The sequence below is a fragment of the Simochromis diagramma genome, unplaced genomic scaffold, assembly GCF_900408965.1.
Source record: "Simochromis diagramma unplaced genomic scaffold, fSimDia1.1 OVJJ01000371.1, whole genome shotgun sequence".
Classification (NCBI taxonomy): Eukaryota; Metazoa; Chordata; class Actinopteri; order Cichliformes; family Cichlidae; genus Simochromis; species Simochromis diagramma.
The window spans coordinates 303,544-330,182 of NW_024386920.1; the positions used below are offsets into that span (position 1 = coordinate 303,544).

At 42.6% G+C, this 26,639-nt stretch overlaps 2 protein-coding genes across 5 annotated transcripts; one reads left to right on the forward strand and one right to left on the reverse strand.

Moving 5' to 3' along the window:
- Positions 1 to 1,173: 1,173 nt before the first annotated feature.
- Positions 1,174 to 15,167, forward strand: l3mbtl2 (L3MBTL histone methyl-lysine binding protein 2). 4 transcript variants are annotated; one of them, XM_040036813.1, is made up of 18 exons: positions 1,174 to 1,407; positions 2,464 to 2,887; positions 2,971 to 3,076; positions 3,158 to 3,291; positions 5,335 to 5,410; positions 5,641 to 5,720; positions 6,033 to 6,150; positions 7,239 to 7,373; positions 9,072 to 9,160; positions 9,303 to 9,549; positions 9,947 to 10,014; positions 10,371 to 10,475; positions 13,195 to 13,342; positions 13,441 to 13,523; positions 13,648 to 13,882; positions 14,408 to 14,473; positions 14,566 to 14,700; positions 14,792 to 15,167. In XM_040036813.1, the coding sequence occupies exons 2-18, from the start codon at positions 2,537 to 2,539 to the stop codon at positions 15,085 to 15,087; spliced, it is 2,472 nt and encodes an 823-aa protein (XP_039892747.1). In that variant the 5' UTR covers positions 1,174 to 1,407; positions 2,464 to 2,536; the 3' UTR covers positions 15,088 to 15,167. The 4 variants fall into 4 exon arrangements, with proteins under 4 accessions (XP_039892747.1, XP_039892745.1, XP_039892748.1 ...); XM_040036811.1 differs by lacking the exon at positions 1,174 to 1,407 and adding an exon at positions 1,421 to 1,544; XM_040036814.1 differs by lacking the exons at positions 1,174 to 1,407; positions 14,408 to 14,473 and adding an exon at positions 1,421 to 1,544.
- Positions 15,168 to 15,346: 179 nt separating this feature from the next.
- chadlb (chondroadherin-like b) lies at positions 15,347 to 26,551 on the reverse strand. Its single transcript, XM_040036817.1, has 11 exons — positions 25,371 to 26,551; positions 23,653 to 23,820; positions 23,058 to 23,252; positions 22,778 to 22,933; positions 22,517 to 22,662; positions 20,562 to 20,843; positions 20,251 to 20,461; positions 17,847 to 18,120; positions 17,359 to 17,771; positions 17,109 to 17,275; positions 15,347 to 16,876 (listed from the first exon to the last, which is right to left on the reverse strand). The coding sequence occupies exons 2-11, from the start codon at positions 23,818 to 23,820 to the stop codon at positions 16,567 to 16,569; spliced, it is 2,322 nt and encodes a 773-aa protein (XP_039892751.1). The 5' UTR covers positions 25,371 to 26,551; the 3' UTR covers positions 15,347 to 16,566.
- Positions 26,552 to 26,639: the final 88 nt, after the last annotated feature.

Sequence of the window (26,639 nt, forward strand, 5' to 3'; positions counted from 1 at the left end):
TTAAATCTAGCATCAGTGTCAGAGCAGCTGTACCTGTAACTGCCAAAGTATCTTGTTTGTCAAGACATCCCTAACTGAATACATTTGATGAAGACAGTGTTGAGATTAGGAAACAAAACATTATATATTTGATTTTGTTTGTGTGTTTATTATGATTGAAGTAAATGTGTGTCACTCTTTAATAGTAATATTTGTATTTTTAATATATATAAATACAAATATTACTATATAATATATTTTAATATATATTCAAACTAGATGACTTTAATAGAAACTACACATTCATTGTCTCAGTTTGCTTCACACTAGTTTCCCTTAATTAAAAGGTGTCACCAGTAAAGGTGCACCGCACGATCCCGCTTCTTCCTCCGTACTTCTTTTTGGGAACCACACATGTGAATACCATCACTTCATCTACTCTTCTTCTCATGAAGACACAGCAGCTACTGCCAAATCACATTCAAATGGTCTAACATCCATTCCTCTGAGTTTTATTTTTCTTATTGATTTAGTTTAGCAGTGGTTACTTTTGGAGCAGTCACCGCGGGGAATGATTCTGATGGTGCTTCTCCAAAAAGCTGATGATGAGATGTTTCAGCTCTGAGAAACACAGATGGATCTTCCATTCTAAGGTGCTGACCAGCATTTCTCTTTAGTTAGTTAAGCAGTTCTTGCAAAAATATGGCTAAGTACAGTAGACAAAAAAAATACTTTTTGCTGTCTATCAGCACTACTTAGGAGCAACACAACTCGAAGTCAAGGAATTTCACCAATCAACTTTTAAGCTGTTATGTCCCAGCAATACTAACTCAACACAAAATCAAGACTGACACCAGAGTTTTTTGTTTGTTTGTTTTTCAGAAACACAGGGATTTTTTTTTTAATCATTACACATTCAAAGCTGAAACTTGCAAGCAGGAGAGCATTACAGCATCCTTCGTGAAGTCTGCCTTTATCCACACCTTGTCAGGTGATGCCGATAACTAGCAATTAAGCCCGGGCAACGCCCAAAGTCTACACTGCCACTGCAAAGCCATTAGGAGTTGCAGGGGAGCATAACAAATCTCGCATGTTAAGAGACAACAAAAATGACTGCCTCATAGAGATACTGCCATTTGTTGTCAGTGCTTTAAGTAATCTAAATTACAAAACATATTTTACTTAATATTTGTTTGTATATTTTGCCTCATTATTGGTTATGTTTATTTATTTTTCTACACTGTGCAAAGGCCTAAGATTAATAATAATTGAATAGCAAGGTGTCCGCAAACTTCTTTTTCATAGACCGACAGAAGGCTATTTTTACAAACACCTGAATGCCTGTAAAATGACTTATTTGTGACTAGGAGAGAGACTTTTTTTCCAATTGTCGTAAAAACATCAACTCCCAGAATTCCTTGCACACGCGTAAGTAGATGACGCTAAAATGTGAGCGACCACATTACAGTACTGGGCAGCTATGAAGATACATTAACATTTGATACCCAAATCAGTTTGTACACCTAAGAGACATTTTACTGAGTGCCAGCAGTCACTAACCTCCTGTAAGTACACCTTTGAAGTCATGACGAGCAAAGTGCAGCTTCATAACTGCACACAAGTACTTTTAGCATTGTTATCACTTAGCTTTGGTGTACAGTAGTTACATTGTTTACGTTTTGACTCAACTTATGAAGCAGTCAGCTGTAACTGTGCTTTAACGGCGATATTAGAAATAATAATAACGATGACGAAAGGGCCGCCTTTTCAAGACAAACTTCTGTTTGTCATGTTTCACTGTCTTGTGTTTGTTAAACATTATGTCGACATTACAGATAAAATAAAGTGCGAAGCTTCCTGTCATTTTAATGTAGGTTTTTCAATGTAGAGAATATTATAATGAGGCAAACAGAGCCAATACACACTCTCCGGCCACTTTGTTAGGTACACCTTGCTAGTAGTGGGTTGGACCCTCTTTTGCCTTCAGAAGTGCCTTTATTCTTCAGAATGCTGGAAACATTTATCAGAGATTTTGGTCCATATTGACATGATGGCGCCACAGTTACTGCAGGTTTGTGATTACGGAGGCCATTTGAGTACAGTGAACCCATTGTCATGTTCAAGAAACCAGTTTAAGGTGATTTGAGTTTTGTGACATGGTTTGTAATCCTGCTGGAAGCAGTGACCAAAGGATGTGTACACTTTGTTCAGTGGGGTGGAAATGGTCAGCAGCAATATTTAGGTAGGTTGTGCCATCTTAGCGATGGTCAGCATACCTTGGTTGCAAAATTCCCAGGTTATAGCACTCTGGGAATTTTTCTTTGACCCCTGGGGTCAGAGAAGAATTTTTACCTAGAGAACTGCTGCTCACTGGATATTTCGTCTTGTTTGGACCATTCTCGTAAACCCTAGAGATGGTTGTGTGTGAAAATTAGAAAACCAACTGCCGGTTGGAAGATACAATTATTTCTTTTCTTTGCACAGCTCAGAGAACAAAACAGCACAACTGAGAAGAAGAAAGGATCCATGAAAGGCGCTCATGGTGTAAGCTCCGAGGATGCCTTACCACTGCGTGGCTTATGGATGTGGAAAAACTACCGAAGATGGCGTAACCCTGTTTAAATTCCCCAAGGACCCTGAAGAGTTTCGGAAATGGGAGAAGCAGGTCCAGCGCACCCGCATGCAGTGGGTTGCCACACCCAATTCTTACCTTTGCAATGAGCATTTTGGCAAGGAGTACTTTGAACCCAGACTGGCAGCGGGGCCTCTGAAGCTGAGGCCGGGAGCTGCTCCTACAGTGTTTGTCCGTCCGCACTGTCCTTCCTGCAATGGCGCGGGCTGCGGTAGCTGCCTGCCTTCTATCCAACACAGGACAATTTCAGCTGAACCAAGAGAGCAAACCATTAGTGTGAGTAGCAATTATTTTGGACTGTTGGGGGGGGCTTACACCTACTGTTTACAGGTGGGATGTTTGTTTTTTTTCCTTCATAGGCTGGATACAATGAAATGGCACCCAAAGAGTGTGAGGATGCTAATGAAAGAGGTAAAGAACGACATCTGACAGGAGGAGGGTTAAAGGTGCTAAACGAGCGACCAGGTGAGGTGCACCTGCACTATTAACAATGTTCATAATGTTTTACATTAAACAAAAACTTTTTTGATTGCTTTTTTTTCACAGTGGTTTGTGAGATGTGTGGAACAACCGGGAATATCAACAACTTCTATTCAAAGACTAAGCGCTTCTGCAGTACATCCTGCTCTCGTTCTTATTCATCAAACTCTAAGAAGTCATCCATTCTAGCACGTCTGCAGGTCAGAAAGAGTTTGACTTTTTCTAATGTATTTATTTATGTATTTTTGAACACTGGGGACCACCAGAGGGGCAGTTTGAATTAGCTGCCAAGCCTTATTCAATAATCCATTTTGGGAGTTTGACACAGTCAGTGTCACCGGATTGGGCAAAGAGATGTACTAGTTTTTCCATTCGTGAGTGTGTTGCTCAGCAGCTTAGACAGGTGTGGGATTATCTGAAATCCTGTAGTGAATCCATGAACGGCTTCAGCACGCTACTTTCAATGTCACAAATCTATGAATTATTGAAAATTACTGAAATCAATTGCAAAAAATTCACTCATTTTAAAAGCTGAAAGTATGAAATGTTTATTCTTTTATTTGGGATTTTGGCTCTGCGTCTATAGTGGGGGAAATAGTTATCTGATCCCCTGCTGAATTTCCAAAGAAATGAATGGTCGCACCATCCCCGCAGTCAAGCACTGAAGTGGATTTGTTGTGCTTTGGGCCTGGTTTTCTGCAAGGAATACAGGGCGACTTCACTGCATTGAGTCAGCAATGGATGGGGGCATGTACCGTAAGGTCTTGGATGTCAACCTCCTTCTCTCAGACAGAACACTGAAGATGGGTTTGCCAGCATGACAGTGACCCAAAAGACCCAGTGCTGACCGCGGTAGCACTCTGGAAGCTAACTGAAACTAAAGTGAAAAACAAAAACTCAAAGTGAAATAAAAACCATTCAAAAATATCTTGTACATCTTTACAGACCTGAGTAGATGCCTGCAAAGTATTAAATGTAATTTTAAGGCATTTTTCAGCAAATTTATTTCACCATAGTTAGTAATATTGAACACAAGGTGGCAGTATTTGCAAAAAAGGCTGTTTACCTGTGAGCGCTGCAGAAAAATAACAAGTAGAAGAAGAAGAAGACCGCGCTGCACTTAAATACCTCTGCGGGGACGTGTGAGCCTGTGTCCTGGCATTACCTCGTCTTTCCTAACTCGGTACAGACCTCTCTGTTTCCTAAAAACTGAAATGGTTCACAAGTGTTGCGTCGAGACCTGCTTAACCATAAAAAGGCCAAACATCGTCTTTCATCGGTTTCCACTCAGCGACCAGGAGAAGCTGAGACAATGGCTCTTTACCCTGAACATGGACCCAAGGACCCCCCGTTACGTCCTCGGCAAACTCTTCGTGTGCCAGAAGCATTTTCAGCCGGACGACTACTACGACGTGCAGAACCTACCGAGCCGCCGGGGCCGGCTTCTCAAACCCACCGCCGTCCCCGCGCAGTTCACACATGCCCACTATTCAGAGGAAGACCACCCTACGAATATATGGCTGCAGAGACAGGTGAGGCAGGACATTTGTACTGAAACCCCACATGCCAGGGCTCTCAGCCCAGGCTTAAGGCCCTCGTTTCCGGACGTTGTTTTTCTTCTCTTGGCTCTGCAGAAGAAGATGCCACACCCACATATCGTTCAAACCTTCTGTTTGTAAAGGGCAACCAATCAGAGAAAAGTGGCTTTAAAGCAGTTGTTGTTAAGAAGAGAGGTTGTTTTGTTTGTTTTAGACAATGAATGTGCAAAGGCCCTAGAATAAGATAAATAAGGAATTCTTTAATTACCACTCTAGTGATGCCAAAGAATTAAAAAATACAGAACTGGAAATGACCATTATGTCCCATTCAATGTGGTTTGACCTACCAAAAGCTGCTGCATAGCCTTGTCTTCACTTTCATACTGACGAAGAGAAGGGTACCTGGAGAGCAGATCCTCTGTAAAGGCCTGTACGAAGTTTTGAGTTACAAAGGGTGATCTCAATATTCATTGGAATTCATGATCCATCCTTGTCCAAACCTCATGAAATTAATCTTTGCATAGTTTTGCTCACAGACAGCACCTCTGCGTGCCATTAGAGGCATAGTGTAGGCAGAGTGGGTTTTTTTTATTTTTATTTTTTATCTGATTGTGACTTATACCATGCTCTCTCACGGTTTATGCCAACTGTATGGATATAAGAGGCTCTGAGAAATATTTCTTTTCCCCCTCTTTGCTTCTTTAGGGAAAGCCCCCAACGAAAAAAGCTACTGTGCTGAATAAAGTGAACAAAGCTCCTCCAGCAGCCACCGGAGTTGATGGTAAAGTCACCGAGCACGCTTGTTTGCATGAAATAATTTTTTTTTTTTTTTTTTTTTTAACACAACCTGTTTAACCTGCTGCAATCGGCACATTTCATGTGATTTCCAATTTGGTGCCAATGAACCGACACAAGATGCAATATTGGCGACCACCTTCTGTTTACGAGGGGCAGCCAGTTAGAAAAAGGTGGCTTAAAGAGAATTATTTTCTGTCTCCTTCCATTGCGTAGCTGCTGTTGCTTCTTTCGACTGGACCGCATACTTGGAGAGAGAAACGTCTCTGGCTGCATCTGTCTCCTGCTTCAGACATGTGAGTCTGTTCTGCAGTTCTTACAAAGACTTACAGCTAAAAAATTATCGTCATAGCGACATATTGTTCTTAACCTTTGTGGAAACCTCGTTCTACCATCGATGTTAACAGTTAAGGGAACTGACTTAATAATCAAATAAAGGGAAACTCAAATGGCTTATTAGGATTATATTGCTGTTTTCATGCCGTCATCAGCAGAAGAAAACAATAGAAAATTGAGTTTCTCTTGAAAATGCTGGAAAATAAGATGGGAGTACATAAAAGCTTCACACAGATGATCCATAAGGAATTTTCTGGCTTCACCCCCTACAGGCTCCCCTTTGTGCCCAGTGGGATGACATCACCGTGGGGATGAAAGTGGAGGTGCTGAACACGAATGCCATCCTCCCCAGTAAAGTCTACTGGATTGCTACAGTTATCCAGATTGCAGGTGTGTGCATCTTTCTCCCAACAGTTAACAGCCCAATGAACCACATATCATTTTTATATCTTAATGTTACATTTAGTTTCTTATTTTTCATTAGTGAATTTTATTTGTCTCTTGGCTAGATCCAAATCTTAATGCCTCTTGCAAAGCTTAAAACTTGGCTTGCTGTACTTCTCATGGTGCTGAATATAAAGTGCAGCATATTCATAACCAGAAGAAACTGTGCTATGAGACTGGAGACGATATCTGGAGCACTTAAAAATCTTAAAAAGAAATCTTTTGGTAGATTTTTGTAATACCAAATGTTGCACTGACCCCCCAAGAGATCATCATCTTCTTTACAGCAGTAAATGTGTGAACCGCTTATGTTGTTGCACTCATATAGCGCACATTTCAGGTTTAACGCTGTGATAGCAGCTTACCTTTTTGCTCAGATGACTGAATCTATAATTTAAATCACTGTAGCATTTGTTCGGTGCTCTGCTCCAATCAGAATTGATCGTAAATGAACCCTTAATGTTATGAAATTTTGTGCAAGCTAAGAGAACACGTGATGAACCAGGCTTTGTTGAGGCATGTTGGGGTAAAGCTGCCAAACAGATCAGACTAGTGAATCTATTCATGCAGATTTTAAGTCTCAGTGATCATTGAAATTTAGTTTTGTCTACAGATTTGTACCAAAGACCGGGAATAAATTGGTATCAATATGGTTTGTACCAGAGTGAAAAGTGCCTCAACAAATGGTGTTTCTATCTGTATTTGTCTAACATAGCTGTTCTCCTCTGATGAAACAGCCGGTGTCTGCAGAAAACATCTGACACTGGTGCGTCAGATGCATCCAAATGTGATATGCTATTTGTAAAAGTTGCATTAACAGGCTAAGTTGGGTCAGTTATTACTGCCAATTAGTTTGATCTTGGCGTGAGCTCGATTCTGTTTGGTTGTTCACTCATCTGTCTCATGAACTCATCCAGGTTAGCAGTTAGAATTTTTTGCGTGGAACAGTTCAGGATGTTAACTTCCACACAGTGAAATATATTTTGGTAAAGTAGCAACATTGGCAGGTAACTCTCGTCCTTTCTTGTCTGCAGGATACAAAGCCCTGTTGAGATACGAGGGCTTTGAGCATGACAGCAGCCATGATTTCTGGTGCAGCCTCGTTTCAGGAGAGCTCAACCCGATCGGATGGTGCGCAATGACCAGCAAGCTGCTGGTACCCCCACAAGGTTAGGATTCACATACAGTTTGCTTTTAAAAATGGCGCCTGTGCTCTGGTTGGTCCTAAATCAACTGCTTCATCCAGTATTGGTTGACCTTGGTGAAGGTGTTTTTGTTTATTCTAAATCCTCAAAAGAATAAGAGCAGGTGAGCAAGTTATCTGAAGTGATAATGTGAACTAGTGGTCATTGACCAGACAAATGAATGCTGATCATCAGCTCTGTGATTAGAGAATATATGAATGACTCTAACAGACAAGAGCTTCTGTCTGAGTACTTTCACTGGTTCGATTTGCAGTCTTTGTAATGCACTTTTCTACTAGCAGATCAAAAGATAAATAAAATATAAAGTAGGGCTGTTCGATATAACGATATATATCGGATGACGATATAAAAACACCTATCGTTTCATTTTACGATATCGTTTGTTTCGTGGTGTCGCAAAATAAACTGTTTACGGCAATATATGTTCATCGTTTTGATGGTCACTGTAGTGGCTATGTTAACTTCTTAAAGTTCTCTCTTACTCTTATATTTAATATAACCACACTACGGACGGACAAGTGCCTGTTTTTATGCGTTGTGGTTAGCAACAATGACGGTAACACCATCGCGTGTCCGCTTGTTTATGTTCCACATAAACCTTTCACAATAAAGCTCAAGATCCTGTTGAGACTTTTCAAAATAAATCACGTGAAAGAGCAGATTATTTACAGATGAGAATTAAAAAAAGAGCCGCCAAGTGCTAAAAAATAAACCTTAGACTCAAACGTTAGAACAGGCTTTTCCCCGCAGCACGCTGTGTAATAAATACTCACAAAGAAAACGGCGACCGTTACAACTTATGTCTAAAAATGTATAGTTTCATGCATCTGTTAAAACACTCGACTCCAGCTACATGACGCGCAGCTGGAAACACTTCCCACAAGTCGAGCTGCCCGAGATTCACAGAATTTACAGAAAATGTTACATTTTTGTGATTTTATATCGTTATCGGGACGATAGATGTCTTATATCGGGATATGAGAGTTTGGTCATATCGCACAGCCCTAATATAAAGTACAGATAAAATGGAAGAAAGACATGTTGCCTGTAGCTTAACAGAAGATAAAAGACAGAGAAATGTAAATGGAGGATGATATAAAAGAGCAGCAGAAAACATCCTAAAAATCTAAAGTAATAAAAAGTGACAAATGTGTCACTTTCTGTTGTTAACAACTAGAAATTGATCTTATCTTTTATATGGTTGCAGGTTAAATGTGTTGTTTGTGTGTCATACTTTTATTTTTTTTATTTAACCTTTATTTATACAGGTAGTCCCAATGTCACATTTACAAAAGGGACCTGTTTCTGACAAACATATTAAAATTACAACAATAAAAAACAGTAAAATAGCAATAAAATAACAAAAATAAAGATTCTTTAATGTGTACACAGTCATACTGAAAAGTTCCCAGTGATGACTTCACAAGGTCATTTGTACTCTTTTAAAGTCTGCAAGTGAAATTAATTGAGAGAGCTATAAGTCCTGTGAGATGGAGCAGAAAAGGAGAATGCCTCTCCAAGTTTCATCACTGAAACTCTGTGTAATGAAGTCCTGAGACCACACACTATGACTAAAATGTTTATGTAACATGTAATATGAAAAATAAGAGGGGAATAAACCACAAAGAGACTTTTCTTGTTTGATGATTTGCGTGTCTGTAGATCTGAAGCAGGACATCCCAGACTGGAAGGAGTATCTGATGAAGAGGTTGGTGGGGGCCCAAACTCTGCCTGTTGATTTCTACCTGAAGGTACTGCCTGATGTTATGAATTGCCCTGTATGTCATACTTATAAAGAGTGTAATGGATTAAATGAAATAGAAGTCACTGAATTAAGCACATAATCAGCAACTTTCTGTCACTCTGCCGCCCTCCCGCTTTTCTTTGTTCCAGCTTGCAGAAAGCATGAAGAACTCTTTCAGGACGGGCATGCGCGTGGAGGTGGTGGACTCCAAATACGTGAGCCGGACACGCGTGGCCATCGTGGACTCCAACATCGGTGGCCGTGTACGCCTGGTGTACGCGGACCAAAGTGACACCCCTGAGAACATCATCTCAGACTTCTGGTGTCACATATGGAGTCCCCTCCTGCATCCGATAGGCTGGTCCAAAAAAGTGGGTCATGACATCAAAGCGCCTGGTAAGTATGAAAACGGGTTCTCCACTGGAGCTGAAGATGTGTGGTACAGAACAAAAACTTGCAAAAGGGAATTAACTTTGATGTAGGAAACCAAGCAGTCAGCAGTAAAAACAGGATTAATCAACTTTAAGGGGAAATAAATATTTGGAGACACACTCGGACTTTAGAAAAGGATACTGGACCTCAGCGTAACACTGGCAGTGTGGATCATTTTATTTGTAATCACAGTGAAAGTTTTTATGACATGAAACTGCACAGATGTTGAACTAAATACATGATTTTAAAGATTTCTGTTTTCTGAAATGTAACATGTACTGTGCTGGTGATAGAAGATTACTTTGCTTTTTCCTCTTAGATTTGTTGTAGATTAAAATATGAAACCTTCTTATTTTTATAGCAAACAATCTGGAGTCTTCCAGTGGTCTGAGGGGCAATTCTGACAGTACGTTCATGCTCTTTAAAAAGGTAAGGAAGTATATGAACACTGACGTAAGTCATAGCCCGAATTCAGTTGATGGATCTAATCATTTCTTTCTTCCTTTTTGAATTATTTTATTCCAAAGGTATAAGTGTACTATAAGGTTAGCAGTAAATCTGCACTTGATTGTGGTGTAGTTTAGAAAATCATAGGATTCATTAAATGTATTTATTTTTTATTTCTCCATGTTTTACCCCCAAAGTCCAAAAGCTGCGGATTGTTTGAGTCAGAACTCAAAAATAGCTGAAGTAATCATCGTCGTTACTAATCTTATGCTCATTTCAGTTCAAGTTTAAGCCTTACCTCTTCACTGTTTCACATGAAATTAATGTATTGTCCTCAGCTGAGGTTCACCTACATGGAGGGAACTTTCTTTGAAGAAGGAATGAAGCTGGAGGCCATTGACCCGCTCAACTTGGGAAGTATCTGTGTGGCCACAGTACACAAGGTGAGGTAGCTGTTGTTGACTTTATGTGTGTTTGTGATTCATCATCTGTCACCTAGGTTTGGTGTTTCCCAGAGATTTAGATGCCCTTGTAACTGTAACAGCTCATAAATGAGCTAATGGCAGGGGTATCTTCTGTAAACTCAGCAGTATAATCAGCTGCTTCTTTAGTGGGTCTCTCATCATGTGGATTAACTCCTTCATACGTGCACTGTGTTTATACACCGCTTTGCATTTAATTATTAATCTTGCTTTCTTCCACAGCGTGTCTTCTTTCCTGATAGTTGGGGTTTTCTCTGTATTATTTTAGGGTCTTTACTATAAAATGGAAAGCGCCTTGAGAGAGGACTGTTTGAATTGATTTCATCTTGGTCTGCAGCTGGTACTTCTATTTATTTATTTATTTATTTATTTATTTATTTTTGCCTGTCCCGTTTGGCTCTTTTGCCATCAGAATTGTTGTCTAAAGGCAAAGAAAGATGCCCAACGGATTTACTTTACCAAATTGACCATCCCAGCCTTGCCGTAATGGTCCATTTGATTCACCTTTTATTGTTTATTTTATTTTCACTTACTGAATACGGGACAGACTTGACTGGGGGAAAGAAGGGGAGAAAGAAAGAGGGAAAGAGAAACAGCTGAGAAGAGGGACGGGGGAGAAGGGCAAAAACCAAAAACCAACAGAATGAGCAGAAGAAAAAAAAGAAATAAAAAATGCATATATCAATCACCTGGGTCACCTGCTGAGAAAGAAAACAAGCAGAAGAGAACAAGAGTAATAGAATAAACAGCATCACAATGATATATGGGAATATGACAGTAAATACTAAATATTAAACATTATTGTGCAGCACATAAGATCAACAGAACACAGTGTGCTTTGAGGTAGGAGCCAAAAAGGGTGTAGTTTGTGGGTGTGATCACCCATGTGTACACCTGTGAGCATGGACGCGCTTGTTTTTTTTAAAAGGTTCCTTCATGTAATGATCTGCTAGAGGGTGTGGGGGGGCCACAGCCCCGTCCTCCAGGGCATGAAGCAGGTATGGAGGAGATCAAAACTCCAGACATCCAGAGGCCCCCAGAACACAAGAGACCAAGGAAGACTAACAGGGGGGCAGCCGCGCCACTGTCCCAGAAAGAGCTGAGGAGAGTCCCAGATGAGGGCTCACTCAGCAGCCACGGAGCAGAAGCCAGGGGGAGTTGCAGTGACGCGCCCGTGAGCTCCGCCGGCAGCCAGCCGTGCCTAAGTGACCGAGCCCCAGGCCGAGAGGCCGGGGGCACCCCGCCTCCGAAGTGGCCCGAGCGAGCCCCAGGCTCCAGGCCCCGATAAGCGGCCGCCAAGGAGTGAGCCGGTGTGTACCTGGACGCCCATCCCCGGACACAAAGAACCACCAACGCACCGACACCTGAGGGAGTCCGCCACTGGCAGGGGAAGTGGTGGTAGGGGGAGATAGGCCTCCAAACCTTGGAGGGCCTGAGATGTCCCCAGAGAGGTGGCGCCTGACACCCAACCTGACATATAGACACAGAAATACAGGCACACACATATACAAACATCCATTCCCACCCTCATGCTCTCATATGCTCTTACTCCACACTCAACCAATGTGGAGACAGACATAAAGAGACGCTGTACACACGATCACACTCCCCAAGCGTACTCTACAAACCGGGTCTAGGTACCCTTACCCCTGGAGGGGGAACTGCACCCAGACCCAGGTGGTGTTACCCTTTTCCCTGCGGTGGGGGGAGGCAGACCGCCCCGACTCCGCAGCAGCAGGGAGGCCCCACACTCCAGACCGCAGTTGGACGGCCAACTCCTCCTCCTAGCCTCCCCGCTCCAGCAGGTCGCAGAGAACGGGGGTGAGAGAAGACTCCAAACCTCCCTCCACCCGCTCATTGTAATGTTGATGCATGTGTGTTCTAAGGTGCAATTAAAACCCAGGAGGGCATGGAGCTACCTGCCAGAGAGCAGCAGGTAAGCGCATGGTCCCTCCTGCTAGCCCTCAATGTCTACGTGTATTTAACCTTGAGAGGTGGGCAACGACGCCAGGGGTGGGGTGTACACCCTGATGGTACTTTGGATTCCGTGTATCGTGCCCACCCCCAAGATCCTATATGTATGTGTAATGAGAGTGTGAGTAATGTGAATGTCTAAGTTGTGGGATAAAATTGAGGCAGAGGCAGCCAGAAGGGGACGGGGGGGGGTAGCCTCCTCTGCACCCTGGTGACATACCCCTACTCCAAGGTCCTGCATGTGTGGGTGGTTGTGGTGGAGCGGGAAGAGGGAGGCAGCTGGAGATGGGGAGGGAAGGAAGGGAGGGGCAGGTGACCCCTCCCTGGGGCCAGCTCCCCCGCTGACCCCAGTAGGCACCCCCATACTCCGCGACCCGCCAGGGAAAGGGGGCCCAGGCCCATCCAGACCGGGGCCCAGCGCAGCAGCGCCTCCCGGCCCCACAGAGCCCGGGACAGTCCACCCAACCCCACCACAGAGAAAACTGCACCCACCCCACCATCCACTCATCTTCCAGACTACATAAGACAATACAGCTGGTACTTCTTGCTGAAGCCTTGTTGTGCTCAGCATAGCATTACAAAAGCCAGTTCTCCACCTGCTGCAGGTTCTTGTTGGTGTGTTCCTCCACCTAACAGCTGGATTGTAGAGATTGTATCTCTACCGCTGGTTTTCCTCTCTCTGACTCTACTCCTCTTTTTTTCCCAGGTGCTGTTTGATGGGTACCTGATGGTGGGCATTGATGGCACCATATCAAACAATGGCTCAGACTGGTTTTGTTACCATGCTTCCTCTCACGCCATTCTTCCAATTAACTTCTGTAAAAAGAACAATATCCCTCTCACTGTACCCCCAGGTATGTTTTTTCTGTTTCTTAGTTTGCAGGTTAACTTGTCTGCTGGTGCTGAAATGCTTCACCATATATTTCCTGTCGCTTTATGCATTTCCTGGCAGGTTACGATGCTCAGACCTTCACCTGGGAAAAGTACCTGGAGGAGACCAAAGCAAAAGCTGCGCCCGTGAGACTGTTCAATGCTGTAAGATGTTGTAGGATGACCTTGCTATCACGTGTTTTATAAGTTGAATTAATAGGACAGGATGGCTTCTTTTCAAATGTATCTATTGATGTAAAAACACTAATAAATATGACACTTCTTTCAGGACTACCCAGGTCACGGCTTCTCCCCCAACATGAAGCTGGAGGCCGTGGACCTTATGGAGCCACGGCTCCTGTGCGTCGCCACCGTGAAGCGCTGTGTCGGCCGCCTTCTCCTCATCCACTTTGATGGCTGGGAGGATGAGTTTGACCAGTGGGTTGACCACCAGTCTCCAGACATCTACCCAGTTGGCTGGTGTGAGCTCATGGGCTACCAGCTCCAGTCACCTCCTGGAGTCGGTAAATACAGCGGACTGTAACACTGTGTTTTGAAACAACATGTAGAGCACTGAAGTGATGTGGGTTAATGCAAGAGTACCGAGGCGTTCTGATTAAAGGGGATTAATGGCCAAGGTTTCAATAGATAAGGTCAGAGTATGATGAGGTAATCCCCATGAGCCAAAAGCTTGGCTTGAGACGCCTCTAAATGCTGCATTTCAGTTTTTTTCTCATCTTGGATCTGTGTGATGTCAGTGAAAGCACATATCCTCGACACATCTGCGCCAAAGCTATTTTGGGCTATGAATAACGCTAACTCCTCTAGTGGTGTACAACAACAATAGTCTGAAAATCTGGAAATTAGCGTAAAAGGCGCTCTTTAAGCGCATTTACACTTCAATTTTGATTATAAATACAGCAACAGTTCACTACACTCACTAAGCTCCAGCCTTAAACTGTCACAGACAGAAGTGACTGGTTGATGAGTGATGCATAGATGTTTCTGAGTGTGAAACAAAGTGACTGGTGTTTCATTCTGTTTTCTAGCTGACTTAATTGAAAAGCAGCTGGTGCGGAACAAGAAATGCCGGCGCTTTTCTTTCGGGAGAAAGAGTAGGTTTTATTCAGAAAAGTATATGTAGTCTTGTATCGGTAATGTCTTACTTGACACAGGAGAATGATCTCCTTTTCTTTGCTTTTTGTAGAAAAGAAGCACACAAAAAAGAGGCTTTCACAGGACCAAGCTCAAGACGGTGCTGATCAACACACCGAAAGTCCTCAAGGCACTCCTCCAAAAGTGCCACTCATCCAGCCCAAGACTGAGCCAGAGGAGCAGGAGAGTAAGAGACAATTCTCAAATGAGTCACTTTTTCCTCATTTGCATGCTAGTTACCCATTTTGGTAAATTTGCTGACTTAATTATCTTAATAGTCGTTGCAGTGAAGGTGAAAGTGGAGGAAATGGAAACGGAGACCCCCATTAGGCCACCGGACAACTTTCAGCAAGACTCTGTGTGCATAATCAAACAAGAAGAGGGAGGGCAAAGCAGCTTGGATAATGTAGAACAGGAGAGGACAGAGCAAAGTAAAACTAAAGATGTGGCCGAAGACGATGCATCACTTGAAGAACGGTGTACCGGTGATAGCAACACTGATCAGAGTGAAAATGAAAGAATGGACAAAGAGGAGTTGAGCCAAGAAGACGACAGTACCATGGATGAATCATAGAGAATAAAAGAACCAATATAGCTGAATCCCTCCAATGAAAAAAGAATTAAACAAATAATAAAAAGACTTTATCAAAAAGATTTTGACTCTGAAAGTCTTCCTGGGTTGTAATGAAGTTTTTTTTTTTTTTTAATGTTTTATATCCAGATAGACCCTTTTGTAAATATACAGTCAATTGCAGTATTTTTAAAAATATATTATCTAAATGTGATTTGATGATTTTCAACTTTGAGTATGTTGTGAGCCTACAGTGAAGGTTAACTACCCTCAACTGCAGGCTCGGTAAAGCAATGCTTTATTCTTTTTTTTTTTTTTTTCTTATTTTCCATCATACATGTACTATTAAATATAAAAGGCCAAAACAACAATCGGGTACATTCCTAAAAACAATGTCTTTACTGGTCACCTCAGCAACACCGAAAGATACCTGAAGGAGAATTGGAGAATTCTTTCACTGGTTAGGAAAAACTACTTCATAACATCTAACCTAGCCAAGAATCCTTCTACCATCAACAGATATCCTCACGAATAAAACAAAATGCTGTCCAAATAATTTGTCAAAAGCAAGAACAGATTAGACCAGGGGTGGGGAACTCCAGGTTTCGAGGGCCGGTGTCCTGCAGGTTTTAGACCTCACCCTGGGTCAACACACCTGAATCAAATAATTAGTTCATCAGCTGTCTTGGATCAAGGATACATCTAAAACCTGCAGGACACCGGCTTTCAAGGCCTGGAGTTTGACACCCCTGGATTAGACTGCTGGAGAAGAGTGCATATGCATAATATGACAGATTAACTTGTACCAGAATGATAGGAAGGGAAGAGTATGGAGAATTAGAGAAATAGCTCATGATCTGAAGAATACATCCTGTGTCAAACATGGTGGAGGCAGTGTGATGGTATGGGCATGAACGTGGCTGCCAGTGGAAACCAGGCAGCGGTCGCTAGTGTTTATTGATGACGTGACCACTGACAGAAGTAGAATGATATGTGGACTATACAGGCCCATACTCTGTTCAGAATCAGCCAAATGCTACATATATTCATCCAAGTACTAAAAACAATCCTTATATTAAAAATGATGTTAGTTTGTCCAGTTCATTTTTACAATTTTAACATAAACTCCTTAAATCAAAGTTTAAATCTTAATTGCTTGATTGAAAATGTACTGTGGCAAAACTACTAGTACTGTGCAAATACCTGACTGTAGCGCTTTTAAGGTGATAAAAGTTAAAGCCCAACATGATATAGCTTACTAATGCAACCATACAAAGAATTTATACTGTTGTTCAACATTGTGCTAAGACAGCAAGAATGATTAGTGTGAAAAAAGCCTGACTCCTGCAGCTGGGACAGTTCAGTTCAGTGTTTAACCTCAAAACTTTGGTTCTGCGCTGTGCTGATGTTTGCATTGAAGCCCTGACTTTAAAACGTCAGCACAGAACGCCAGAATGGATGCAACGCCGAAAGGCGGGAGTTTCAGGGCATGCTGCGTCTCTTTGTGCTTTCAGCTGCTTTCTTTGCTGCACCCTGTTTTGTGTTTGGACTCCCTCGAATTTTGGATTTGACTTTGAGCATCTTGACCTGCCGATGGCCGCTGAGGTGCATCGGTTTGGGTTTGGTTGCCTTGGGGGCCTTTGCTGGCTTTGAGGTGACAGCAGGGGGAGAGGGAAGACTCTCTCCACCAGGGCAGGCTTTGAACCCGTGGACATCCTTGACCCTCCGACCCCGCAATTCAGGTGGATTGGCACAGGTGGCTCGTACCTTCAGGTTAACTTTCTCAATCCACCTAGATAAAAAGAGAAGATCCAAATTAGTTACTATTGTTAGTTATTTAATGTTATTGAGCCAAACGGTATAATATGTGAACCTTAAAGCTAATCTTAACAGATACAGATGCGTCTTTGGAAATGGTTTTGTTCCCATAATGACCAACATTCACACATTTTCGCATACTAGAATCTCTCAGCGTCCAAACCCCAGTCCTATTTAACTACATTATTGACTTGCAGCTGTCTTACATGCGCAGTGGCAGTAGGGGGCAGTCACACATTAGAGGATTGTCAGCGAGATTGATGACCTCCAAAGCGGTGAGTGGGTGGAAGTCAGGGACCTCCTCCAGCTGGTTGCCCTCCAAGAAAAGACTCCTCAACCCAGGACCCAGTCCTGCCAGGGCGCTCTGCGACATCTGCAGCAAAAGCAATCACATCGGTTTGAAAAAAATCTACATTACATATGAAAACGTTTGTAGAGTGCACAAAGCCCGCTCACCTTCTCCAGTCCCATGTTATTGAGGTACAGCTCTTTAAGTGACCTCCCCAGAGGTTTGAAAGCATTCGATCCGATCCAACGAATTGAATTTCTGGACAGCCTGAGGTCTCGGAGATTCCCAGCCTTGCTCAGTGCCTCAGTGGGCACCTCCTTGAGCTTATTTCCTCCCAGGTGAAGCATGTCCAAGTCATTTGCCTGGTAAAGAGCCCTGGGCGACACATGCACAATGGCATTCCCGGTGAGATAGAGAGCTCTCAAACCCTCAGCCCCCGTCATGATACCTGGCTCCAGCTTAGTGATGGAGTTGTTCTCCAGATGAAGTGCAAGCAGACTGGGCACCAGTTTGAAGACACCTTTGGGGAAACTGGTAAAGCGGTTCTTTTCCAAATGGAGGTAAGTCAGCTTAGGGAGACCTTAAAGAAAAAAAGCAAGTGAGTTTGGATCTTGTCTGAACATCTACTCTAAATGTAGCGTTGCCAGTGAAAGACCTTTAAAGGCATCTGGGCTCAGGGAGGTAAGCTCATTCTCAGACAGGTACAGGTATATCAGTCCCTTCATCCCGCTGAAAGCCCTTCCCTCTACATCCACAATTTTGCAGCGCTGCAGGTGCAAGGACACGACCTGGGCGACACCGGGGAAGCTGTTGCTGGGAATGTAGTGGAAGTTGTTGCCACGCAGGTCCAGGAGACGTGTGCTGGCAGAGAAACCGCGAGGCACTTTAGTGTGACCACGGTTCTCACATGAAGAGTGGTGTGTCTCTGCCTGTAGACAGGTAGGTAAAGGAAATGTAGAGCTCACCAGCACTTCAACCTTGCATTTCCCTCTCCTGACGCTATGAAAGTGTGTTTGTATGAAACTGTCTAGCTTCTTAAATTAATATAAAAAGATTAACTACAATCAGAACAGTAACTTGGATTTTAAAAGTGTTGTTTCTCTACTCCTGATCAAATACGAAACTCTTAAGAGTTAGAAGGACCGATTCATTCTGATGTGTGTTAAATTTGAAGCTTCAGCCAGCAAAGAACCATCTTAGCTTAAATTAATAGCCAAAGTAAAATTTTATTTTATTTTCACTTGCTACACACGGAGCAAACATGATTGGGGGAAAGAAAAGGGAGAAAGAAAGAGAGGTAGGGAAAGAAAAACAGCGGGGAAGAGGAACGGTGATAAAGGGCAAAAAACAAAAACCAACAAAACAAACAGACAAAAAAATACATCTATCAATCACCTGGATCACCTGTTGAGAAAGAAAAAAGAGAAAACAAGCAAAAAAAAAGAGAGCAATATAATAAACAACATCATCACGATAATCTAACAGTAAATAACAGTAAATACTAAATATTGAATATTATTGTGCAGCACATAAGATCGACAGCGCACAGTGTGCTTTGAGGTAGGAGCCAAAAAGGGTGTAGTTTGTGTGTGTGAGCACCCGTGAAGTCCAAAGAACACACCAGACAGGTCAGGGATAAAGTTAGTGAGAAATTTAAAGCAGGCTTAGGCTACAAAAAGATTTCCCAAGCCTTGAACATCCCACGGAGCACTGTTCAAGCGATCATTCAGAAATGGAAGGAGTATGGCACAACTGTAAACCTACCAAGACAAGGGCGTCCACCTAAACTCACAGGCCGAACAAGGAGAGCGCTGATCAGAAATGCAGCCAAGAGGCCCATGGTGACTCTGGACGAGCTGCAGAGATCTACAGCTCAGGTGGAGGAATCTGTCCATAGGACAACTATTAGTCGTGCACTGCACAAAGTTGGCCTTTATGGAAGAGTGGCAAGAAGAAAGCCATTGTTAACAGAAAACCAGAAGAAGTCCCGTTTGCAGTTTGCCACAAGCCATGTGGGGGACACAGCAAACATGTGGAAGAAGGTGCTCTGGTCAGATGAGACCAAAATGGAACTTTTTGCACAAATTGCAAAACGCTATGTGTGGCGGAAAACTAACACTGCACATCACTCTGAACACACCATCCCCACTGTCAAATATGGTGGTGGCAGCATCATGCTCTGGGGGTTCTTCTCTTCAGCAGGGAAGCTGGTCAGAGTTGATGGGAAGATGGATGGAGCCAAATACAGGGCAAACTTGGAAGAAAACCTCTTGGATTCTGCAAAAGACTTGAGACTGGGGCGGAGGTTCACCTTCCAGCAGGACAACGACCCTAAACATAAAAAGATCTGAAAACTGCTGTTCACAAACGCTGTCCATCTAATCTGACTGAGCTGGAGCTGTTTTGCAAAGAAGAATGGGCAAGAATTTCAGTCTCTAGATGTGCAAAGCGGGTAGAGACATTCCCTAAAAGACTGGCAGCTGTAATTGCAGCAAAAGGTGGTTCTACAAAGTATTGACTCAGGGGGCTGCATAATTACGCACACCCCACTTTTCAGTTATTTATTTGTAAAAAATGTTTGGAATCATGTATGATTTTCGTTCCACTTCTCATGTGTACACCACTTTGTGTTGGTCTTTCACGTGGAATTCCAATAAAACTGATTCATGTTTGTGGCTGTAATGTGACAAAATGTGGAAAAGTTCGAGGGGGCTGAATACTTTTGCAAGCCACTGTATATCTCCCCCACCTGCAGAGTGAGTTCCTGGAGAGAGGAGACCTCCTGCAAAAAGCCCTTTTTCAATCAATGAACTTGAGGGCTGTTAACTGGTAGACTTAAAAACACAAACATGGAGAAAAAAGGGAAATAAAACGCTAGTTTTACAGACTTAAAGGTGGCATTGATTTTCTAACCTAATCAAGAATCCAGCATATTTCTCAATGTGTTCAACTACATCCTACTATCATTGGCAAATGCAGGTAAAGAGGTTAAAGTCAGCGTGGAAAATATGGTAGGCATTAAATGAAATATAAATATACAAAAAAGTAGTGACACTCACCTCACAGACACAGTTGGCAGGACACTTGACCTTGTTCGATACTTCAGTGGGTCGTGGCATGATCCTGGCTGCTTCTTCCTCTTTTATGATGTCTTCCTGACTCTGGCATCTCAGCTCAGAAGGGTGGACAGCATCCAGGCTGTCACCTGAAAGATGGGATGGCCCTCCACAAGTTCCCATCAGCTTCACTTTGTTATAGATAGCCCACTCTCTGCAGAATAGGGGGAAAAAGAAAAGAAGAACAAAGTGCTGATCACTTCCCTGAGGTTTCCTGAAGCTGTCAGGACAAGAGCAACAAAAACCCGCCGTACCTGAGTGGACGCAGGTAACAGTTGCAGAGGATTGGATTCCCGGCCAGGTTTAGACGGGACAGCTTTGGCGAGCCTTCGGCGAAGGGCTGGATGACACGCAGCTGGTTATTGCTGATGTCCAGGTGGATGAGGTTGGGGGATTTTGAAACAGCTGTGTTCACCAGGTCCTGCAGGGACATGTGGTCCAGGAAGAGGTGGGTCAGCTTGGGCATGGACACAGCCTCCTCCCCCAGGTACGTCATGGGGTTGTAGCTGAGATCGAGACGAGTCACCTCTGGCAGCCTGGATGCAGAAAAGAACAAGGCAGGAATAAGAACAATGATTATTACTCTTATTACTCTTTGTCAACACAGACATCAGATGTCTGAGTTTAACAAATGACTTTCTGTCCATTGTGTTGAAGTTTGGTCAGACAAGGGACTATACTGTCTGTGAGAGAGGGATTTGACAAAACATGGAATCCCTTTTGTTCTTTCTACTGATTAATATCACACAACTTATCACTTTATTTAAAACCTAAGGATTTTCTATTTTCTTCTCTATCTAGAAATAGGAGAGCCTAATTAAAAAAAACTTAAATTGCAATATCAACCAGCTTAACTTATAAATGTTAATAGATAGCACATAAATGATGGATAGACCCTGTTATACTGAAGAGTGAACCCACTAGGCTTCACCTTTGAGGCCTAACAACCTTAAATCTGCATCCTTTGTAATGGCCAGCAGGGGGAGACTCTACATATCTCTCCCTAAAAACGCTTTCCTAATGATTCAACGGTCTGCACTGCAGAAGATAATATTAATTTATACATAATGGTCAAACAGTTAAAGAAACAAAACAAACAAATTAAAATAACTTAGTAAAAGTAACTGATAAATTAATGGCTACTGGTATGGATAAGCAGCTTAACGTTCTGTAAACATGATGTCATTAACAGAACAGCAAAAACATAACAGGTAATCAGTTGAACTTGTTATCTAAAGCAAAGGAATTGACTACTTTACTGATCCGTAGCTTAAACCTAACAAACAGTAACCTTCAGGGAACGTTCCCCAAAAAGCCCCTAAAAGTTACAATTTGGAGGCGGGTCCAAGAATGTCCGCTCAAGGCGGTGCATAACTATTAGCTTACCATTTTAAAAAAAGTAAGTTAATTGTTATGTACAACTGAAACAGTTAGCTAACACAAATCAAGGAATGGGAGTTCATTTGAACTCATGAACACAGAATCTGTTGAAGAGTGAAGGAAAGCGCTTTTTTGACTCTGACAAGACTATCAGGGAACATTGGATAAAGAATGGGAACCATTGCTTTAGGGTGTGGCCACCTTGTGACTGACAACTCATGCGGTGTCCTAAGTTTTTCAGTCAGTTCAACCTATTGATCATCACATCCAGTAGAAACAAACCTACGTTGCAATGCCTAAAATATCAAATATCAAATGTTGAGGCCCACTGTGATTCACAGTGGCTATGTCCATCACATGTGTGAATGTGTGTGTGAATGGGTGGATGACTGAATGTGTAAAGCGCTTTGGGGTCCTTAGGGACTAGTAAAGCGCTATATAAATACAGGCCATTTACCATTTATTTACCATCTTTAATGTACAGTCTTTGACAGTAGTTTTCAAAGTGTGGGGTGGAGTCTTTGGAGACCTTGCCAATTCTATTCTCTATTTTTTTAAGTGATACAAATTGGACTCTTTTAATTATTCGTAATCAATGATTAAAAAAGAGAGAGATGTGACATTTTTTCAGCTTCAGAATCCGAGAATGCCAGAAGAAGCTTTCTTAAGCTTTTTCTCTAGTGTGTGTAAAGCACCCAGCGGGCCTGTACTTTGCTGTTAATTATGATGTCATAATTGTTACATTGGATTTTAGTTTTTCTCTAGATTTACATCCAGTGTGAGATTCCTGTTTAGCTCCAATGCTGAGTGATGGTGACTCTCACTTCACCTGGTCATGGTCTCAGTGGGGAAAAACTGTAACTCGTTGTGATCCAGGCTGAGACGAGTTAGTGTGAACAGTCCGGCAAAGGCTTCAGTATCCAGGTAGTTTAGAAAGTTGTAACTAAGACGAAGCCACTTGATATTCTGCAGGCCCTGAAAGCAAAGGAAGCTGGCATTTTATTTAAGGCTCCAACAAGACGTGCATCTCTGTAAAATATTTGAAATTTCCATTTCGAAGTATTTTGTACACACAGTTTAGTGTGCGTACCTGGAATGCCATATTAGGGATGTAAACCAGCTGATTGTGTGAGAGGGAGAGCAGGTTGAGGAAGCCCAGCTGAGAGAACGCTCCAGGCTGGATCTCTTCCACACGATTACGGTCAATAATAAGCTGCTTTAGTGAGGACAAACCGTCAAATGACTCCTAGAATCATAAAAAAACAAGGACTGCACTGAGAATGGTTGGGTAGACTTCTTGAAGTTAATTTTAGTTTTTAAAAACCACTGAAAATGATCATGGGATATATGTGGTTTAAGTCTAAGAATACCTGGTAGAGGATCTCAATGTTGTTGTTGGCAAGGTTGAGGAAGACCAGGCGACCGAGGCCACGGAACGCCCCCTCCTTCACCTTGTGGATGTTACAGCGCTGCAGCGACAGGTGAGTCAGGTAGGGGGTGTGCATGAAAGCCCCAGTGGGGAGTTCCTGTATGTCATTACCTCGAAGGTCCAGTTTCACTGTTATCTATGAGGAAAAGAGATTATATATTAGAGGGTAATAATAAGTATTTAAAAGGTACTACAGCTTTGGAAGTTTAGCCAAAGCCTTATCATTCTTTAACAGGGGTATTAAAATTTGTATTTGCCTGGAAATAAACACCTGTTCAACAGAGAATTGTTTAAACAACCTCATTTTTGAGGATTGTTTAAACACCACAGCTTACCTGAGTAGCTAATCATTTCCATCTAGACTTCTTAGATGTGCAGCAGACAAATGTGCAGCAGCTGTGTGATGCTATCATCCTAATATGGACCAAAATCTGTGAGGAATGTTTTAGGACCTTGTTGAATCTGAGCGGATACGACCTGGTGCTAGCAAGGTGTACCTAACAAACTGACCAGTAAGTGTATATGTTTATAGATACCTCATCAACAGCAGGAGGAACCTGGGTCAGGTTCTTGTTGACACAGGTCACAGTGAGTTGGATTTGGTCGCAGAAACACTCCTGTGGGCATTTTGCTGCTTGGACTGCAGGGACGCAGAGGACCAGCGAGCTGATCAGCAGAATCCAAAAGGTAACGGGAAGGTCCATCTGTAGGGAAAACCCTGATTCACTCTTTTAGTTTGGCCACATAACTCATACATAACATGTCAAACTGCAATGATAAATGTTTAAGGTGCACGTACGCCAACAAATTACCGCTGATTCGTTTTTTTTGTTTTTTTTTTAGCGGTGATGTAAGAGAAAATTTATTCATGCATACAGCTTTCCAGTTTTCTGTTCATGTTGGCAGCTTCAACATTAATTTATATGCATTGGGATAAAAAAAAATGTATTAATGTACTAATTTATCAGTTACAGGGGCAACTTCTTTTAGAGGTGTTTTGTTTTGTTTTTTTACACTTGCTACTTTAAGCACATTTTTATTGACAGATTTGCATCAACGTGTTATTGATGCAAGAGATGTCATTGTAATAGATTCTCATTAAACCAAGAATAAGTCTTTTAACCTGCAAAAAGGTTGGAAACTGTCCTTGGTTAGTAGAATCATAAGGAATGTCGTTCTCAGAGGAAGTTTTAAAAAATGTTATTATCACTGAATTCGGACACCGTAAGAAAAAGCTGTGTGTCATTCAGTTATTTTTTCCCTTTCCAAAGCTGAAGGTAGTTTAAAAAAATCCTTCTGCACTTTTGGGGATTAATGCCATTTGGTCAGATTGGTCTGCCGTAGTCTTCACTGGAATGCCTTAAAACCACATTCCCATGTTGGATCAACAGTGCTGATCCACAGGAACGGACATGAAAAGCTTCAGAGCTCCACACTCTACAGTTTGGACTCTGGAAATGTGGACACGTGCAGTATGCTATGGCTATTTTTTTTCTGTTAAAACTGTGACCTCAAAGAAACCATTGACCGCACAACACAAACGGCAAATTCATGAACTTATTTGCTATGTGCACTTGAAGTCAATGATAAGATTGGTATAAAAGGTTGAAAATACTTGGTGTCATCTCAAGCAGCAGGGAAACGAAGCTGTACCACACGTTTAAAAAGAATTAAACTGCTAGTTTCATATTTATTCACGCCATATTTTTTTCGAGCAACCACCTGAACAGAAAGAGGCCCAGAAACTAGAGAGGAAGGAATTTCCTCAGTTCGGGCTGTTTGTCTTCGTTCCCCCGGGATCAACAGGTCCAAACCGCGGAGGAGCAGCCGCACCGGCCGTGCACAAAGGCGCACTGTCTTTCTCTGCCGCGGCTGTGCCAAAATGCGTTTCCCCTGAAAATACACGCCTGTCCACCGGGCAGTGCGACATAGCAGGCACTGTACAGCCCCGAGACACTGATTTAGCCTAAACTACGATCATTACAAAAAATCTGAATATGATTTGTGTAGATATCAGGTTACATTTGTTCAAGTCAAGTGCTTATTACCAAAAAATACTAAAGTTCGTTATTAAAAGACGATACTTTCCTTTTTGACGCAAAACAAAATGCAGGACTAAATACCTGAGCATCGGGTATCAACCGTTCCGGCCTGTTTAAGTGTTGCCCGGACACCATTACAATCGTTTGAATGTGTGTAATACTTTTAAATCCGGACATTCAATGATAAGAAACCCCTTTACGCACAAACTCACCGTGGCGGTTCCGTCCAGCTGCAGAGCGCTACTGGTCCCTCAGTCACGAACTCCGCCGCTCTTCCCCTGCTTGTCGCCCCATCCAAAACAAACTCCGTCTATCCCCTTCTTTCACGTCTGCTCCTTGGCTACCTCCACCTCCAACCCCTCTGCTGCAGTCTGCTCACTGCGCCTCAGAGTTTATTAAAGGACTAGTTCAGCCCAAAGTGAGGAGAATCAGTCACCTCAGCGCCAACACTAAAGTCTAACTTTCATATGCACCACTAAAAATGAAAGTGACATTAAAAAAATACATTAAAATATGTAAGAACTCTGATCACAGTGTAACACAGTTAAAATCAGAAGGCATAAATGATTATGAATCCCTTTCTCCTGCTTTGGTTACAATGGATCTGTGAGATCTCAGATGAACCAGAACTGGATCAGGTGATCAATGAACCAGTTTCTGTAATTTGGTGTCAGGTGCAGTGATCCATAATGTCCCAGAGTTCTTTGAGGATCGGTGAATGGCATTGCTGACTTTGTTGTTCAGGAACAGCATAAAAACACTGGTCACATGAGGCTGGGAATTATTCTCCACCCACATTTGGTCGGAGGATTTCATTCTGGTACCTACAGCAGTCAGGGTACCAAGTCGAGGTCTGTGTTCTCTTCAAGGATATGCCTACACAGACCATCTCTACCACACTGCCAAACTGGTCATGCTAGATGGTATTATGGGGCTGTTACTCCTCATACACTTGAGCAGCCACCGGTCCTGCTGCTAGGTTGATGCTATTCTACAGCCCTATCCACGGCTCCTTACATCTCCTCCACACTTTAGTCTGTACCTTCTTGTGATAGCACCTATGGATATGTCATCCTGGAGTTGGACTTTCTGTGAAGCCTCAGTGCGATGCAGGGACAGTCTCATGCAGTTTTGGCAAGAATCAGTCAGGAGGGATAAGATCAATGATCTGTGAGAGGGGGGTTTATTCTGTTGTCTCTCTCATGCACCTGTTGTCACTTTTATTTACACCAAAGCAGGTGAGCTACACTCATCACAGTTTCTGCTTCCTAACTGGACAGATTATATTCCTTAAGTTTAACTCATGTTTTGATGTGATGCTCCATTATTCATCTCACCTGTTTTATTCAACATGGATGCTTTCTGAGGACCGATGCTAATAAACATCACCACTCAAAAAAACCCCAAAACATTAACTTTTCTTAGAATGAGTTCAAAGGCGGCTGTTGCAGACACGACTGTGAAAACACTCAGACAAACAC